The sequence below is a fragment of the Panthera uncia genome (assembly GCF_023721935.1).
Source record: "Panthera uncia isolate 11264 chromosome C1 unlocalized genomic scaffold, Puncia_PCG_1.0 HiC_scaffold_4, whole genome shotgun sequence".
Classification (NCBI taxonomy): Eukaryota; Metazoa; Chordata; class Mammalia; order Carnivora; family Felidae; genus Panthera; species Panthera uncia.
Window position 1 is genome coordinate 41,174,987 of NW_026057585.1, and position 18,216 is coordinate 41,193,202.

Consider the following 18,216-nt stretch of genomic DNA (forward strand, 5'->3'; position numbering starts at 1 on the left):
AAGAGGAGAGATCACAACCAACAGAGCAGAAATAAAAACAATAATAAGAGAATATTACGAGCAACTGTATGACAATAAAATGGGCAATCTGGAAGAAATGAACAAATTCTTAGAAACATATACACTACCAAAACTGAAACAGGAGGAAATAGAAAATTTGAACAGACCCATAACCAGTAAGGAAATAGAATTAGTAATCAAAAATCTGCCAAAAAACAAGAGTCTAGGGCCAGATGGCTTCCCAGGGGAATTCTACCAAACATTTAAGGAAGAGTTAACACCTATTCTCTTGAAGCTGTTCCAAAAAATAGAAATGGAAGGAAAACTTCCAAACTCTTTCTATGAAGCCAGCATTACCTTGATTCCAAAACCAGACAGAGACCCCACTAAAAAGGAGAACTACAGACCAATTTCCCTGATGAACATGGATGTAAAAATCCTCAACAAGATATTAGCCAACTGGATCCAACAATACATTAAAAAAATTATTCACACGACCAAGCGGGATTTATGCCTAGGATGCAGGGCTGGTTCAATATCTGCAAAAAAATTAATGTGATTCATCACATCAATAAAGGAAAGGACAAGAACCATATGATCCTCTCAAAAGATGCAGAGAAAGCATTTGACAAAATACAGCATCCTTTCTTGATAAAAACCCTCAAGAAACTAGGGATAGAGGAGCATACCTCGAGATCATAGAAGCCATATATGAACAACCCAGCACTACTATCATCCTCAGTGGGGAAAAACTGACAGCTTTCCCCCTAAGGTCAGAAACAAGACAGGGATGTCCACTCTCACCACTGTTATTCAACATAGTATTGGAAGTCTTAGCCTCTGCAATCAGACAACACAAAGAAATAAAAGGCATCCAAATTGGCCAGGAGGAGGACAAACTTTCACTCTTCGCAGATGACATGATATTCTATATGGAAAACCCAAAAGGTTCTACCAAAAAACTGCTAGAATTGATCCATGAATTCAGCAAAGTTGCAGGATATAAAATCAATGCACAGAAATCGGTTGCATTCCTATACACCAACAATGAAGCGACAGAAAGATAAATCAAGGAATCGATGCCATTTGCAGTTGCACAAAAAAAACATAAAATACCTAGGAATAAATCTAACCAAAGAGGTGAAAAATCTATATGCTGAAAACTATAGAAAGCTTATGAAAGAAATTGAAGAAGATGCAAAAAAATGGAAAAAGATTCCATGCTCCTGGATAGGAAGAACAAATATTGTTAAAATGTCGATACTACCCAAAGCAATCTACATATTCAATGCAATCCCTATCAAAGTAACACCAACATTCTTCACAGAGTTAGAACAAATAATCCTAAAATTTGTATGGAAACAGACAAGACCCTGAATAGCCAATGCGATTTTGAAAAAGAAAACCAAACAGGAGGATCACAATCCCATACTTTAAGCTATACTACAAAGCTGTAATCATCAAGACAGTATGGTACTGGCACAAGAACAGACACTCAGATCAATGGAACAGAATAGAGAACCCAGGAATGGACCCACAAACGTTTAGCCAACTAATCTTTGACAAAGCAGGAAAGAATATCCAGTTGAATAAAGACAGTCTCTTCAGCAATTGGTGCTGGGAAAACTGGACCACTTTCGTACACCATACACAAAAGTAAACTCAAAATGGATGAAAGACCTAAATGTAAGACAGGAAGCCGTCAAAATCCTCAAGGAGAAAGCAGGCAGAAACCTCTTTGATCTTGGCCGCGGCAACTTCTTACTCAACACATCTCTGGAGGCAAGGGAAACAAAAGCAAAAATGAACTATTGGGACCTCATCAAAATAAAAAGCTTCTGCACAGCGAAGGAAATAATCAGCAAAACTAAAAGGCAACTGACAGAATGGGGGAAGATATTTGCAAACGACATATCAGATAAAGGGTTAGTATCCAAAATCTAGAAAGAACTTCTCAAACTCAACACCCAAAAAACAAATAATCCAGTGAAGAAATGGGCAAAAGACATGAATAGACACTTCTGCAAAGAAGACATCCAAATGGCCAACTGACACATGAAAAATGCTCAACATCACTCATCATCAGAGAACTACAAATCAAAACCACAACGAGATACCACCTGACACCTGTCAGAATGGCTAACATGAACAACTCAGGCAACAACAGATGTTGGCGAGGATGCGGAGAAAGAGAATCTCTTTTGCATTGTTGGTGGGAATGCAAGCTGGTGCAGCCACTCTGGAAAACAGTATGGAGTTTCCTCAAAAAACTAAAAACAGAACTACCCTACAACCCAGCAATGGCACTTCTAGGCATTTATCCACAGGATACAGGTGTGCTGTTTGAAGGGACACATACACCCCCATGTTTATAGCAGCACTATCAACAATAGCCAAAGTATGGAAAGAGCCCAAATGTCCATAGATGGATGAATGGATAAAGAAGATGTGGTGTATACACACACACACACACACACACACACACACACACACACACACAATGGAGTATTACTCAGCAATCAAAAAGAATGAAATCTTGCCATTTGCAACTACGTGGATGGAATTGGAGGATATTATGCTAAGTGAAATTAGTCAGTCAGAGAAAGACAAAAATCATATGACTTCACTCATATGAGGACTTTAAGAGACAAAACAAATGAACATAAGGGAAGGGAAACAAAAATAATATAAAAACAGGGAGGGGGACAAAACAGAAGAGACTCATAAATATGGAGACAAACTGAGGTTTACTGGAGGGGTTGTGGGAGGGGGATGGGGTAAATGGGTAAGGGGCACTAAGGAATCTACTCCTGAAATCATTGTTGCACTATATGCTAACTAATTTGGATGTAAATTTAAAAAAGAAAAAAAGAAGAAAAAAAAAGAATAGCACCCAAGGAGGGCACAGTCTCAATACATCACTGTCATGTAGCCACACTGCTTAATGGACAAGAAGAATTTTTCAGAAGCCAGCAGCTTCAGAAGAGAATAGAGAACCAGGAGTTGAAAATGGGCTAACCCAGGAAAGGATTTGTTATCTGCTATGATTCAGTGACTACCATATACACTGCCAAAATTCCCTTTTCTGAATAGGAGCCTTTATTTCACTTCTCCTGGTCTTGTTCTTCCACTCTTTATTGGTGGCAGGGAGGGAAGACAACTTGATGTTTAGTCTGTAAGTGGCTGAAGAGTCTAATCTGGACTTAATGGAGAGAACTGTACATCAAGTAGAGATTCTTGACTTTTGATCTAGACGGTGGGACCCTGGTTGTTTTCCTTGGGGAGCGAGTGAGTACATTCTATGTGTAGGAAGAAAAGTGCATGCCAACATTTGAATGGCCAGAGAGGCAAACTGTGGCAGAAGCTGCTAGTTAGTTCTCCAATGTTCCATAGGAATAAAACTGTAGCCAGGCACCTGGCTGACCAGCTGGATTATATTTCCCAGCCTGCCTTGCAATTACAACATGCCTAACGAAATTCTTAACAATGCTATGTGAGCAGAAATGGTAGATGCCACTATCCAGATCTGGGACTTCAGACCTTCAGACCTTCATATTCTCTTCCCTTCACATGCCAGTTGGAAGCCATATGTGGTGACAACCCTGCTTCGACCATACGAATGATGACAGTGTCCCAGGAGATGGCAGAACAACAACTTGGAAGGAACCATGGTCCCTAAACGACCTCAAGGAGAAAAGCTGCCCAGTCAATCTGGACTGTTCACATTGACACCATTCCCTAGGAGAAAAAATACACTTCTTTGTCCTATATGCCACTTAAATGTTAGGTTTTTTTTTTTAATTTGTTTGTTTGTTTTTTTTACAATGGTAAGACCATTGCTAGTATATGGCTGAAATTGGAAATCCATGTCTTCCTATACCCTGGACCTGTGAGGAAGTCTTGGGGGAAACTTCTGCACACCTGTGTATACATGTCCACATGCACACACAAAAAATTGCTGGTTAAAGAAAAAATTTGAAGAGTTGTGGTATAATGAAAATATATATTTAGTCTTTGTCCCTAATTCCTGGCATGGAGCTTCTAAAACCTTCAGAATTTCCTGAGTGCTAGTAGCATCTTTTGTTGTTCTTAATGAACAGCTTCTGACCATACCTGAATCTAAGCTAATAAAGTGATTCTGGGCAGGGCCCCAAATACCGTCAGGATGGGGATTTGTTGGCAGAGAGATCAAAATGATATTAGAAGGTGGGAACTTCCAACACCACTCCTTGATCTCCAGGAAGGAGGTTAAAGACAGGGTTAGAAAAATTCTTCAACAATTAACTTTGGGGAGCTTTTGAGTTGGTGAACATGTTGAAGTGCTGGGTGGGGGGTGATGCACCCAGATAGAACATGGAAGTTCTACATTCACAACCCCACACCATGCCCTACACATCTCTTCCATTTGGCTGTTCCTGAGTTGTACCTTTATAATAATCCCCTACATGTATGTAAAGCATTTTCCTGAGTTGGCATCAAAACTGACAAGGGTGTTGTGGGAACCCCAGAATTTGTAGGTGATTGGACAGAAGTACAGGTGGCCCTTGGACCTTGTGTCTGACCTCTGAAGTGCAGGCAGTCTCATGGGACTGAGCACTTAACCTCTAGGGTCCATACTAACTTGGATATTTAGCATCAGAGTTGAATTCAATTATCAGATATCTCGTTGGTATTGAGGTTTGGAGAACTGGTATGGAAAATCTGCACACGTTTGGTGTCAGAAATGATACCAGAAAAAAAAAAAAAGACACCACAAGAGCTCAAGCCTACATAGGACATGGAATAATCAGGGCTGACCCTAACAGTTTGCTTTACATAAATACCTTAAGCTTTGCCTCTGCACCCTCTGAACTCTGGCAGCTCAGCCATGGGGGCATCAACCTCAGCACAACTGTTCTGCTTATAGAGGTCAAGATCCTCTAGACTATTACAATGCGAACCTAAGAAAGATGTTAAATTGGACTTTTCCAGCCTCAAATGTATGGTTGAGAACAGTAAATGCAAGTGACTGCATATTCTACAGAGAGATACCAGACTGTCCTATAGAACTTCCTAACAGGTGTCCCCAACCAGTATTGTGATGCTTGGCCCATCACCTGAGGCTGTATGAGAGAAGGTGGAGATAGATCAGGTATCCAGAGAGTTGCTGGAGAGTTATGTATTTCCCGCCCCTTGCCCACTACTGGCCCCACCATAAGCCACGATGGGAAGAATTTCAATGGGAAGAACATCACTTTGGGTTTCTGAGGCTGAATCAGACCCAAGCAGATATGTGTTAAACTGAATAAAAAACTGAAATTTTTATTTTATATTGGACTGTTTTTTTTTTATTAAAATTTTTTTTCCAGCTTTACTGAGATGTAATTGTGGTCTGGGCTTTTTAATACCAGAAAGCAACACTATCTGTTAATATTTTAAAGTGACCAGGAGAGCTTTGAGGTCTGCCTGAGTTATTATTCAAGGGAGAAGAGAGAGATTCACAGTATATTTGAAAGGCAATAGAGAGAAAAAAATCAAGAAGCTTTTCCTGCTTGTGGCTGCCAAACGCATGTCATTCAATACATAGTTTGAGTGGCTTTGAGTGGGAATGCCTGCCTGGCTATCATGCTTCCACCAATAGCCAAGAATCATGCAGAACGGCTGCCATAGCACCCATTTTCAACAGCAACATCAGGTGACACAACAGCAACAACGAAAAAATTGATTTTTCTAGTTTTTCTCTTGTCAGGGATGGAGCAATTAGACCGAGCCCTTAAACTGAGAAAGCATCAGAGGTCCTGGACTACTGTGGGGAGAGGAAAGCCTGAAGAGGGGAGAAAGACACTCCAGCACAACAGATGTCCCCAAACAGTCAACCTGAATATTCAAAAAGAGGCTTTATGAAGCTGTCTTCTGGCCTTGAACTGCCTAAATCCATACTTCTTTTATATAATACATAAATTTACATCTTATTTGACTTTGTATCCTCTGATATAATATCTGTAATATGTTAAAAGCCTATTTAAATAAGAAAAGATAAACAAGTTCAGAGACAAAATAGGCAAAGGAAAGTAGGTGATTCACACAAGAAATACAAATGGTCAGTAGAGTATCTGAAAATATACTTTAGTAGTAACTTAAGAAATGTACATTTAAAAGCTGAAAGACTACTGTTTCTTACTTATCAGGTTGGCAAAAATCTTAAATATGAATTGTATCCAGTTGGAAAGGGTCTGGACAAATTTACTCTCACTCAATATTGATGGGACTATAACTTAGAAAAAACTTTTTGGAGGACCATTTGGAAATAGCTATGAAAAATTTTAAATGCATTTCTATATGACCATGCACACATGTACACACATGGGTGTGTGTGTGTGTTTAACATACAGAATATGGCCTAGATGGATATATAACAAGCTTTATAGTATTTCTATTTCTCAGGAGAGAAGGGCAGTGGAATGGAAGTAGGGTATTAATGGACGTTTACTTTTTTAAAAAATTTTTTTCATGTTTATTTATTTTTGAGAGAGAGAGACAGAGTGGGAGCCGGGGAGGGGCAGAGAGAGAGGGAGACACAGAATCTGAAGCAGGCTCCAGGCTCTGAGCTGTCAGCACAGAGTGCGACGCGGGGCTCGAACCCACGAACTGTGAGATCATGACCTGAGCCGAAGTTGGATGCTTAACCGACTGAGCCACCCAGGCACCCCAATGGACATTTACTTTTTTTTTTTTTTTCAATATATGAAATTTATTGTCAAATTGGTTTCCATACAACACCCAGTGCTCATCCCAAAAGGTGCCCTCCTCAATACCCATCACCCACCTCCCCTCCCTCCCACCCCCCTGGACGTTTACTTTGTACACCAGGACTTAACATTTTGATGACCACATGTTATTTTTGTAATTAAAATTTTTATATGAAAAATCAGTCACCTTGGCTTTTCAAAGATTAAATATACAAAGTATTTTAAGTGATTTATTTCCCTTAAAGATATATGTATTAGGTTTTGAGCATGCATAGTCTACTGAAATTTGTGTAAATTTGGGCAAACTGAACCCTACCTTGTAATAGGTAGGTGGTTTAGTATTTTACACCCCAGTGAAGAGGGCTTCCTTATTTAGTAACAATGTAGATATAGGGTGATGTTTTATTTTTGCTGGGCAGTATGGAACAAGCTTGTTTTAAGTAATTAAAGATTTTAAAAGATCTTAGAAAAAGTATTTTGAAATAAAATTTAGAGAGATTTGCATTTTTTAATAAAAATAACGAATTCTATTATTAGTTTATATCTCTTCTTTTTTGGCAGAGACTGTCTCCAATTTTTAGGCATGTCTGCCAAGGAAATGACCTTCTGCCAACCCATACTGGGTACTTGCCTGTCTGAAGACCAGAATTCACTCAGAATAACAGCACATCTTCCAAGAAATCTTTTTTTTTTAACCTCAAAATTTTATACAAAAGTAGGTCATTTAAAATATAAAAAGACATTCTTACTTGGTCCTCAAAAGATAGAGCCTGGGCAACATCTCTTGGAAATCCATCGATAACAATGCCCTCTTCATCAGGTATTTGCATCAATTTCTGTTTTATTTCTGTAATTGTTGTTTCCTTTTATAAATAAAAAAATATAAAAACCCACAGTTAGTTAAACTTACACTCACAACTGGTATAAAAATCTTCACAGAATAGAAACAAATTACACAACAATACCTGTGGGGCCAATTCTCCAGTTGTAATTATTTTGGCAATAAGACTCCATTTCCTGTTGCTGCTGGTACTGTGGATCTTCTTTCTCAGTAATTCTCCCACCGAAATGTATTGGAATCCATAACGTTCTGCGATTTTCAAACTCTGAGTACCCTTTCCACTTCCTGGACCACCTACCATGTAAAACAGGCAACATTGTGACCTTCTGATACAATAAGAAACTCCTTTTTGTACAACTAACTCCACCTTGAGATGCAGAATCTAGATCATAGTAGCAGGGTGGGCAACTTTACACCTGTGCCATTCTCAGCGTTAACCTTTAAACGCAGAGCAAGTATAGACTTAGCCAAGGAAAGCACAGAATTATGATCAACTTTATTAGATGAAAAAGACACCTTTTCCTTCACCTATTTTAGTAAATAACTAATTTAGAAAATTGGACAATGCATTTAAAAGAAATCATTTCTTGGCCTTCTATGTAAAAATCTCATCTTTTTTCCCTCTCTAATCAAAGAAAAACTAAGAGATACAAGAGACAATGATCAAAATAACAGAAATGTGTTCGGTGCCAACAAGGAGCGACATTTAGTGAAATGTAACAATTATTTTTCAAACCAAAGGCACATCAATATTGACACAACTTATTTAAAAAATTTTTTAACTCTGTTCCTGTGTCTCCTTGCTTCATCTCCTTTAAATTCCAAAGAAGTTTTATGCAATGAATATGCAGAGTGGATGGAATAGGTCCTTAGAACAACTTCATAGAGCTCATGATAATTTTGATTGCGTGATACATTAGTATGAGATAATTAACATTTTGCAACCTTACTCAATACTAATCATTGGTAATCATCATTTATTTTTTAGAAGCTTAAGTACTAAAATAATTATAAAATATATACCTCAGATTTTATTTCCAATCACATTAGATTATTTTAATTTATATTTCCAAACAACCTAGACTGACTGGAATCTAAAGTCTGAACAAATTTCTAAATAAAGCACATAGCAATCAGCACAGTCTGATTTTGATTTATTACTTCTTGATGATTATCAAAATGAAATATTTTCAAGCACTTAAGCATAAGTTATTGATGGTAGACAAAATGCTTTTAAAGGTCAACGTCTAATAAGTAATGAACTGTTTCGGTAATATTCACTGAAAATAATTATAATTTATTAAGCAATATTGAAAATAAAAATTCAATAGAAAAGTGAGTTGATATTCTCCCTACTAATTCAATGTCAAGTTTTGGCAGGGATTAGAAGTCATTTAATACATAATTAGTGATTAATTTGTGCAAATAATGTAAGTAAAAAAGGACAGGTGTTTTGTTTTTTATAAGAGGGGTTCCGAGTGGGTAGACTTGCCTGTCCAGGGCTTATTTCCTCTTTAAAAATTTTAAAGTGCAGGGGCGCCTGAGTGGCTCAGTCGGTTAAGCATCCGACTTTAGCCCAGGTCATGATCTCGCAGTTTGTGAGTTTGAGCACCGCGTTGGGCTCTGTGCTAATAGCTCAGAGCCTGGAACCTGCTTCAGATTCTGTGTCTCCCTCTCTATTTGCTCCTCCTCTGCTCACACTCTGTCTGTCTGTCTCTCTCTAAAAAAATAAACATTAAAAAATTTTTTTTAAATGCAGAATTCTAAGATCAACTAATGAGAATCATTTCTTAACACCCATACCAACTAATGTACGGCTTTCACTTTTTTATTGCTTTATGAACCTTAGGATAGGAATTTGTTTACATTTTTAACCACTCCCTTTCTAAGAAACTCTAAATCTTATCCTATTAGATTTAATACTATGAACTACTCCTAAATTAAATTCATTACTTTGCAAAATTTTGGTTCTAAATAGCTGTTTTTGGCCTATTAACCTATGTGCAAATCATGGATTGGCTTGAAGTAAAAATTATATGAACAACTCTATCAAATTTAAGCTAATTTGATCCCTGAAGCATGAATGTTACCGTTCATAAACTATATTTCCACGCTTTATCTCACAAACCATCAAACTAAGAGATTAAAAATCCCACTGAATTAAAAAAAATCAAATATGCTAAGAAAGTTATGGCACCTTCAAGAAAAAAAGTTTGTCAACTCATGGAAGCAAATAGCAGACAGCACAAACACATGATTAGCACAACTGAGAGAGAATAGCTTTAATTTATTATAAGTTTGATTAATGAAGTTACCTAACAAATTAATTTTACTTTCTTCTCTCTGAAACCAGAGTGAGCTTAATCTTTTTCTATTTATTTATCTCTAATACTTATAAATATTAGAATCCATCTAACTCTTAGATTTAATAATTATGTTAACATAAGAGAGATTCATATCTGTGCCGAGAAGGCTAACTGTAAAAAAAAGTCTGCATCACCAGAAGGGAAATTTTCTTTATTTGAATGTAATACCATGTGGGTATCTGTACCTCTTCCACTCCTTTTTTAGGCTAGTACTAATAAAAATTTGTAAGATTCAGGTACAATTATTTTATAATTTCTCAAAAGTCATAAAATTGCCCCAATTTTCTCAGATGGATTTGGCTTTTCCTTTCTTGTAATATCTCAGTGTTCTAAAAGTTATTTACACTCATTGGTTCTGCATCATTCTTGGAATACATAAAACTTTATAGTGTATAAGTGTAAAACCAGAATCACGCTTGTGGGAAGCAAGTTGATTTTACTGAGTAAAAAAGATCTGTGGAGTTCTTCAAAGCGGAGGAGGTTTGAAGCATTTATATCTTCTTCAAAGATCTTAGTTTACTGAAATATTTTAGTCATTTTCATATAAGATTCGCAATACAGAAAAAATTCACATATGTGTTGTTTTACTCGAGAGCATTTTGGTATTACACCTTTTTCATGTACAATCAAGCCTCCATTTGTTTGTCCAATTAATAATCATCAATATTTTAGTAACAGCAAAAAGAAAAATAAAATTGAAAGAATGTTTCATTATCAAATTGTGAAATAATTTCCGATTATTCTTCACCTGTAGCATAAAGCATTTCTTCATCTTCTGGGTAAAGACCTCAAGCTTTTTTTTTTTTTTTAATGTGTTTATTTATTTTTAAGAGACAGAGAGAGTGCAAAAGCAGGGGAGGGGCAGAAAGAGAGAGGGAGACACAGAATCAGAGCAGGCCCCGGGCTCTGAGCTGTCAGCACAGAGCCTGACGTGGGGCACAAACACATGAACCGTGAGATCATGACCTGAGCCAAAGCTGGACGCTCAACCGATTGAACCACCCAGGCACCCCGGACATCAAACTTTTAAGCACACAATACACAAAATTCCATTTTCAAGAATAGAAAGAGATTTATGGCAAACGGTGGCTACCATACGCTATAAGAATAATGACTTTAAAAAACCCAGTTTCTATACTGTCTTTCTACAGGGGTGCCTGGGTGGCTCAGTTGGTGAAGTATCCAACTTCGGCTTGGGTCATGATCTCATGGTCCATGAGTTCGAGCCCCATGTCGAGCTCTGTGCTGTCAGTTCAGAGCCTGGAGCTTGCATTGGATTCTGTGTCTCCTTCTCTCTCTGCCCCTCCCCCACTAACACTCTGTCTCTCTCAAAAAATGAATAAACATTAAAAAAAATTATACTGTCTTTCTACAACATTATTTTAAACAGTAAGGGCTAAATATATTTGCAGTTTCATTTTCATTACACTTAGAGATGTACCAATGTCACTCCTTCTAGTCTGGTGAACTTAGATTCTTGTTATAGCTTGGTGTGTTTATTTGCATGCTTTCTTCCTAATTGTCATCATCATTATATCTTCTGGAAACAGTACTTCTTTACATGGGCTGTATTCATTTGCCCTCTATTAACAATTACTGACTAGAATAGCTTTGAACATTTCACACTAGATTTTTGCTTTTGGTCATCTCTGTGAAAGCTGAGTCAAATTGGAAAGTGAGACAATGATCACATATTTACGTGTTCACAGGTCTTTTCATGATTTTTACAGATTTTGAGGAAGTTGGGATTTGCAAGAACAGTCAAAAACGCAATTTATGAAAATTAAACATTTTGCATATCTGTTTTTTGTGCAATGGTAGCAGACTGATATTTTCATACTTATTCATAGAAATAATTTTAAAAATTAACTGTTATTATTATTTTGATAAATACTCAAATGGTAGGTGCTCTGTAAAACACTATGCTACTAGATTTGCTGGTCTGAAACATCAAAATTCAGACTTTATTTTAGGTGCCAGTTTGCTACAATGATGATTCATTTATATGTGTCTTTACCAACATATTATTATTATTTCCCTTTAAGGTTAATAGTGAATAAAAATTCAATATGTTGAGTAAAAAGATAAAAAAGCCACATCGTGTTTAGAAAACTTCTACCATAGGACAATAAATATTGAAGAGATTAATACTTTCAATTCATTGTAGACAATTTCTAGGACATTGTAATGAGAGTCTATAAAAGTGGAATAGGCATTAGGTTATATAATTATAACAATTCTGTTTTATGAAAAATTACACTAAAATATTTCCATCTACTGTCTCTTGAGCTTTTGTTTCTATTGTTTGTCATTATCCAACTCAGTATTTGCAAATAAACATAATAAACGTAATTTCTTGAAATGTAAACATATAAGCAAAGATAGCAATAGTATAAGAATTTTACTTTCTGTCCTCATACCTATGACAAGTATGATTTTTGGTCGAGGTCTAGTAGGATCAAAAACATCATACTCCTCAATTAACTCTGCAGTCTCGGAGAGGTCTGTATCACTTTCTATGGAGAATTGATGGATTGGAGGGAGACGATCATACCGCCGATATGGAAAGTTTGAATTTTCAGGCATCACTGCAAAAGAGTAAGATAACTTTGAAACGGGAAAAAAAGCATAATAAAACAGATTTTGTACTAGCCAATTAGCAGAAGAAAAATTTTAAACTAAATGAGTTTGATTTTTTCAACTGAAGAAGACCCTATCCTACAAGTGGCCTGCAAACTTTTCTTAAAGGGCCAGACATTCAATATGTTGAGATTTGAACAGTCTCATACTCAAGTTGGCTATGGTAGCAGAAAAGTGATCAAAGACAATATATAAACAAATGGATGAGCTTGTGTTTCAATGAAACTTTATTTATAAAACCAGGTAAGGAGCCTGACTCAGGGCATGGGTCATAGTTTGCCAACCCCTGTTCTGGAGGAACCTTCTTAAGCACTGCCTAATCTTACTTGGTAGTTTGTATACATCCTGATCTCTGCAAATGGTGCTCCCTACAGTTTGTAGTATAGAATCTCACAACTCTCACAAGTTCACAGCCGCTAACTCGTTATTAGCTAACAGCTAACGTGTTGTTCAAGGCTCAACTGTGGTTCACATGGTCATGGCTCCTTCCTTCCTCACCCTAAGTGTCAGTACTCTGGGAGGCACAGAGAAGCCCTAACTACCCAAAAGGCACCTGCACAAAAGAGACAGGAAGTCACTTGGTCTTCCATGAGGGATTTGGTTGTGGGGACTACTGGATTTTAGCATGGCATAATGCTCACATCTCTTTCTGGGGTGTTGATCAGGTAGAACTGTTCATTCTCTGTTGATACAATAAATGAGCTCATTGACTGCTAACCCACTGGACTCACTTCAGTTCTATGAAAAGAGTAGTCTGAAATGATAGTGATTATTCTTTAGAAAATTCTAGAAAGGGTGTATGATAGGAAAGGTACTGACAACGGTATCCTGTTCTGCCTTGAAACTGAATTGCTACACCCAACACGACAAAACTCTCAGCATTATCCTCAATTAGTTTCTTCCCTCACCACTCATATCTACCGCCATAGACTTTATCTCTAAAATGTATCCCAAATGCATATACTTTTCTCCTTCTCCACTATTACAACTTTTCCCCAACCACCATCATTTACCTGGACTACTATTATAGACTCTTTACTGGTCTGCCTGCTTACAAGCTTGTGCCCACAATCCACTGCCTGAAATACTCTTCCTGATGCCATCCTATGGCTGCCTGCTGCTTACCATTCACACCTCAGCTCAAATGACACCTTCTATCATATGGCTTTACTGACTTTTTAATCTCAAATAGTTAACTTCAAGGACATCACTCTAGTAATGCTCTACACAGCATCTACTACTTCATCATCTGAAAGGTGTCTATTAATTCATTGTTTGTCTTTTCCCATTAGAATGTTCAGTTCCAGGAAGGAGGGACTTACTTATCTGGAACCATATCCCTGGGATCTAGAACTATCTTGGCACATAGTCAGTGTCCAATAAATATTTGTTGAATTAGTAACAAAGACAATAGCCTTGCTGAAATAGTTGGTTTCCCATAAAGGAAAGCCAGAAGATGGGTAGGCAGAGTGTGGCCACAGGGTGGAGGGCCTTGACCACCAGGGTAAAGGGTTTAGCTTCAATCTAGTAGAAAGCCAGTGGAGATTTGGGGGATGGGTGGGTAGAGAAGTGACATAATAAAATATGAAATACATTTTTTAGGAAGATTAATCTGGTGGTGGTTAGAATAAATTTAAGTGGGGAGATAAAGAGAAGAAAGAATAGCAGCCAGGAGTCAGCAGGGGTCAGGAGTAACAGGTGAAAAATGAAGGCTTCAGTTGGAGGGGCAGCATGAGAAATGACATGAGTGGTTGGGTATGAAGAATATGGTTAGGGTTGGGATCTGTGACATGAAAGGAGGTGACAGTCCAAAAAACAATTGCCAGGGTTCAAGTCTAAATGAAAAAAAAAGAACACATTGCATTTAATATGCCATCTTTCTGCTCTCTCTTTTCTGATCCAGAAATAGTGGGCTTCTATATCATAGCCTCTTCCTCTATGTTAGGAACTCCTGTTCTCTGTTCCCTGGTATATACTCAAACTCCTCCATCCTTCTCTAGCTAACACCTACTCAGCTTTCTGTCTCCAAGCATTAGCATATCAGTTCTTCCAGGAAGCCTCCCTGAACCCTAGCCTAGGTTGGATCTATTCCCCTGTTAATATGGTTGATTTTATAGCATATGGTATTTTCTATAGCACCCATTGTACTTCTGTTTACATATTTTGTCACCATTAATATTTTTTATTCCATAGTCAAAATAATCACCAACTTCATCATTTTTATTTTATCTTTTTTAAATTTTTTTTAACATTTATTTATTTTTGAGACAGAGAGAGACAGAGCATGAATGGGGGAGGGTCAGAGAGAGAGGGAGACACAGAATCTGAAACAGGCTCCAGGCTCTGAGCGGTCAGCACAGAGCCCGACGCGGGGCTTGAACTCACGGACCGGACCTTGAGATCATGACCTGAGCTGAAGCCAGACGCCTAACGGACTGAGCCACCCAGGCGCCCCCATCATTTTTATTTTAAAAATTATTCCTGATTAATATAATTTTATACAAATTCTTTAAAAAAATAACCTCAGCATTATATTCTATACCAAATTTTTATGTATATATATCATATATATAATGCATATGCATCAGACTTGTATAGGGTGTCTATCTATACTCCTACAGCATTTACGAAGCATTTCTTTTTAATTTCTTTTAAAATTTTATTTTTTGTTTTTCAATTGAAGTATCCTTAACATAGTGTTATATTAGTTTTAGGTTTACAATGTAATGGTGCAATAATTCTATACATTTCTCAGTGCTCAGCAAGACAAGTAGACTCTTAATCCCTTTATCTATTTTATCCACCCCCCCCCCCCATCACCTCCTCTCTAGCGATCATCAATTTTTGTCTGTGCTTAGGAGTTTGGTTTTTTGTTTGTCTTTTTTTCTTTGTTAGTTTGTTATGTTTTAAATTCCACATATGTTTTAAATTCCACAAATCATACAGTGTTTGTCTTTCTCTGTCTGGTTTATTTCACTTAGCATTATATCCTCTAGGTCACTGCATGAAGGCAGGTACCATGTTTGTTCTTTCTTGGTGGCTGCATCCTCAGTCCTAAAAGAATGACAACAGTAGTGCTCAATAAAATGGTCATTTTAATGGTCAACTGACTCATTGACTGACTTCATGGAAATAAGAAAAGGAGAAAGGAGTGCAGGTACTGAAGCAAATATGCTACACTTGTTTTTAAAAATCTTGAGTATAAGATGACAATGAGATATTCCAGAACAGAAGCTCTATGGACATTTGGGACTTTGGGACTAGAACTCTTATTTATAACAAATTATTTGTTCAATTGTTTGGCAGGGAAAAAAAAGATGCTTATCTCACATGTATAGTAAAATCCTTTAAAGAAGTATCAGTCAATAATTTATCCTTGCTTTTTATCATATTTTTATGTATGAAAGTAATTTGCCTAAATGGTTAAAATGTTTTATTTCATAGAATAATTTTTCATAATAATTATATATTAGCACAGCTATGTCAATATTTCAGCAAAGTATGCATGAATCACCTTTTATTTCTACAAATAATCATGCTTTAAGTTACTGGGAACTTACCAGTTTTCTTTAACTTAATAATATATTCCATAAATTATAGCTAAAACTTACATAGCACAAGTGTGTAAACCATTTGATAAAATAAATTTTATTACAGAAAAGTCTATTTAGAAACCATTTTCTGTCTTTTAGCATGTATCCTAGATATAGGAAGGTAATAAGACATTCTTGTCATCATAATACATTGAAAGGTTCTATTTGATGATTAATTAAAAGATCTCTGAGTAGGAATTCTGGTAAAGTATTATTAAGTACCGAGATTCTAAAATTAACAAACAATTTTAATTCTAATTAAAGTTAAATCCACATTTTCCATTCCTGTTTAAGCTTATCCTGCTAAATCAGGAGCTCCAACTTGTCATTTGTGTGCCCAATATAGCCTCAAAGATGGGTTTTGTTCAGCTAAACATTTTCCCAAAATTTGTACATGACTGCCTTTAGACAATGACTGTTCTCTCAAATTTGACCACAGTCCCCACTGTTCCCTATTACACACTTGGTCTGCCTGGTTTCTATGTATCATCAAGTCAAGTAAGTATAAAATAGAAGCATTCAGGCTTCATTTTGTTGCAAAACAGTCACTTTGTATACCCAGGCTGAGAGCCACTTTTTTATTAATGGAATGTTATATGCTGTTAGATTTAAATTTTAAAAGGCAAGAATATTTTAGACTAAATCCAGTAATACCTGAGGTTTGTTAGTGCTTTAAGGCTAAACCTTAAAGCGGCTCCCTAAACTTATCTCACTTGATTTAACAAGGGCATGGGTCATGTATTTAAGATTGAGCCAGATTCCACCAGTACGACAACACCCTGGGAAGTAAGTTAGCTGTCTTGGGAAAGTATATGAACACTTCAAGCCCATGAAAACATCATTTTGTTCACTGAAGCAGAAATTTACTAAGTGGTGTGCCCCAGTGGTAACTGGCACTTAACACTCAGGCCTACATGACCAAGTGATGATTCCTGCATGAAGATGTCTCTGAAAAAATGTTGTTTCTGCCTACCCTTTCTGTATGTGTTTCTTTTTTTTTAATTTTTTTAAAATGTTTATTCATTTTTTGAGAGAGAGATGGAGACAGAGCATGAGTGGGGGAGGGGCAGAGAGAGCGGGGGAGACAGAATCCCAAGCAGGCTCCGGGCTCTGAGCTGTCAGCACAGAGCCCTACGTAGGGCTCAAACCCACAAACTACGAGATCATGACCGAGTCAGACATTTAACTGACTGAGGCCCCCAGGCACCTCTCTGAGTGTGCTTCTTAAAAATTAACACACTATGTCTTTTCCCCACACTGCATGCAAATAAAATCTAAGTGACTCATGTAAATAAAACAAACTAAGGCTTATCTCCCTTTCGTATTTACTACAAACACTGTAATACTTGTATTACAAATACTTCAAATTCTGTCTGTCTGGCTAAAACTTTAAACGGCACAATTTTTGAAAATGGTGCAAATTTTGAAAATATAATGATCTTGGCCACTGGGAAAGAATGAATTTAGTTTCCCTTGATTAGAAACTAAATTCCACTTTACACATACTATTATACTTCTTGATTTCATCCAGAGTCTAAAGGCTGGTTGGCTGATGTTGAACCACTAATTTTGATAAGCATGTATTTCAGAAAGCTATCAGAATATACTATGAACCTCCTCTAGTGAACTCTAATTCTTAGTTCCAAACTCTTCCTAAAATTGCTAGACAAGTTCATGTCTTCTACTTCTTTTATAGCAGCTAAATGCCTAATCTAATGTATTGAATTCAATAGCTGCATAAAAAATACTTGTTGGATTAACTAGTATAAACTTAACATGCATTTATGCGGATGCATTAATATGAACTCTGAGTTAGGAAACACATTATTCCAAGCTCTTCCCAGCTAATAAAAAAATGTTGAATTGTTACAGAGTAACAGTTTTGTCTATCCATTTATTTGGGAAAATCTTATTTGCAATGTTAAGAAAAATTCAGTTGCCTAATGTAATTCATTTTGCAAAATATTGAAGGCAGAAGTATACAATTTCATTAAGCCCTTAGGGAAGTGCTGGACAGTGGTATGTGATTTTGTTCATCTTATCACAGA

General features: G+C 36.8%; 1 protein-coding gene across 1 annotated transcript in view; it reads right to left on the bottom strand.

The window, feature by feature from the left end:
* The window catches only part of AK5 (adenylate kinase 5), a 260,907-nt gene that overhangs the window by 237,611 nt on the left and 5,080 nt on the right, over window positions 1-18,216 (bottom strand). Inside the window, exons 3-5 of the mRNA XM_049616985.1 lie at window positions 12,356-12,523; window positions 7,694-7,863; window positions 7,478-7,591 (exon numbers count right to left, since the gene is read on the bottom strand). Coding sequence (XP_049472942.1) covers window positions 7,478-7,591; window positions 7,694-7,863; window positions 12,356-12,523 — 452 coding nt within the window. The remainder of the gene's footprint in view (window positions 1-7,477; window positions 7,592-7,693; window positions 7,864-12,355; window positions 12,524-18,216) is intronic.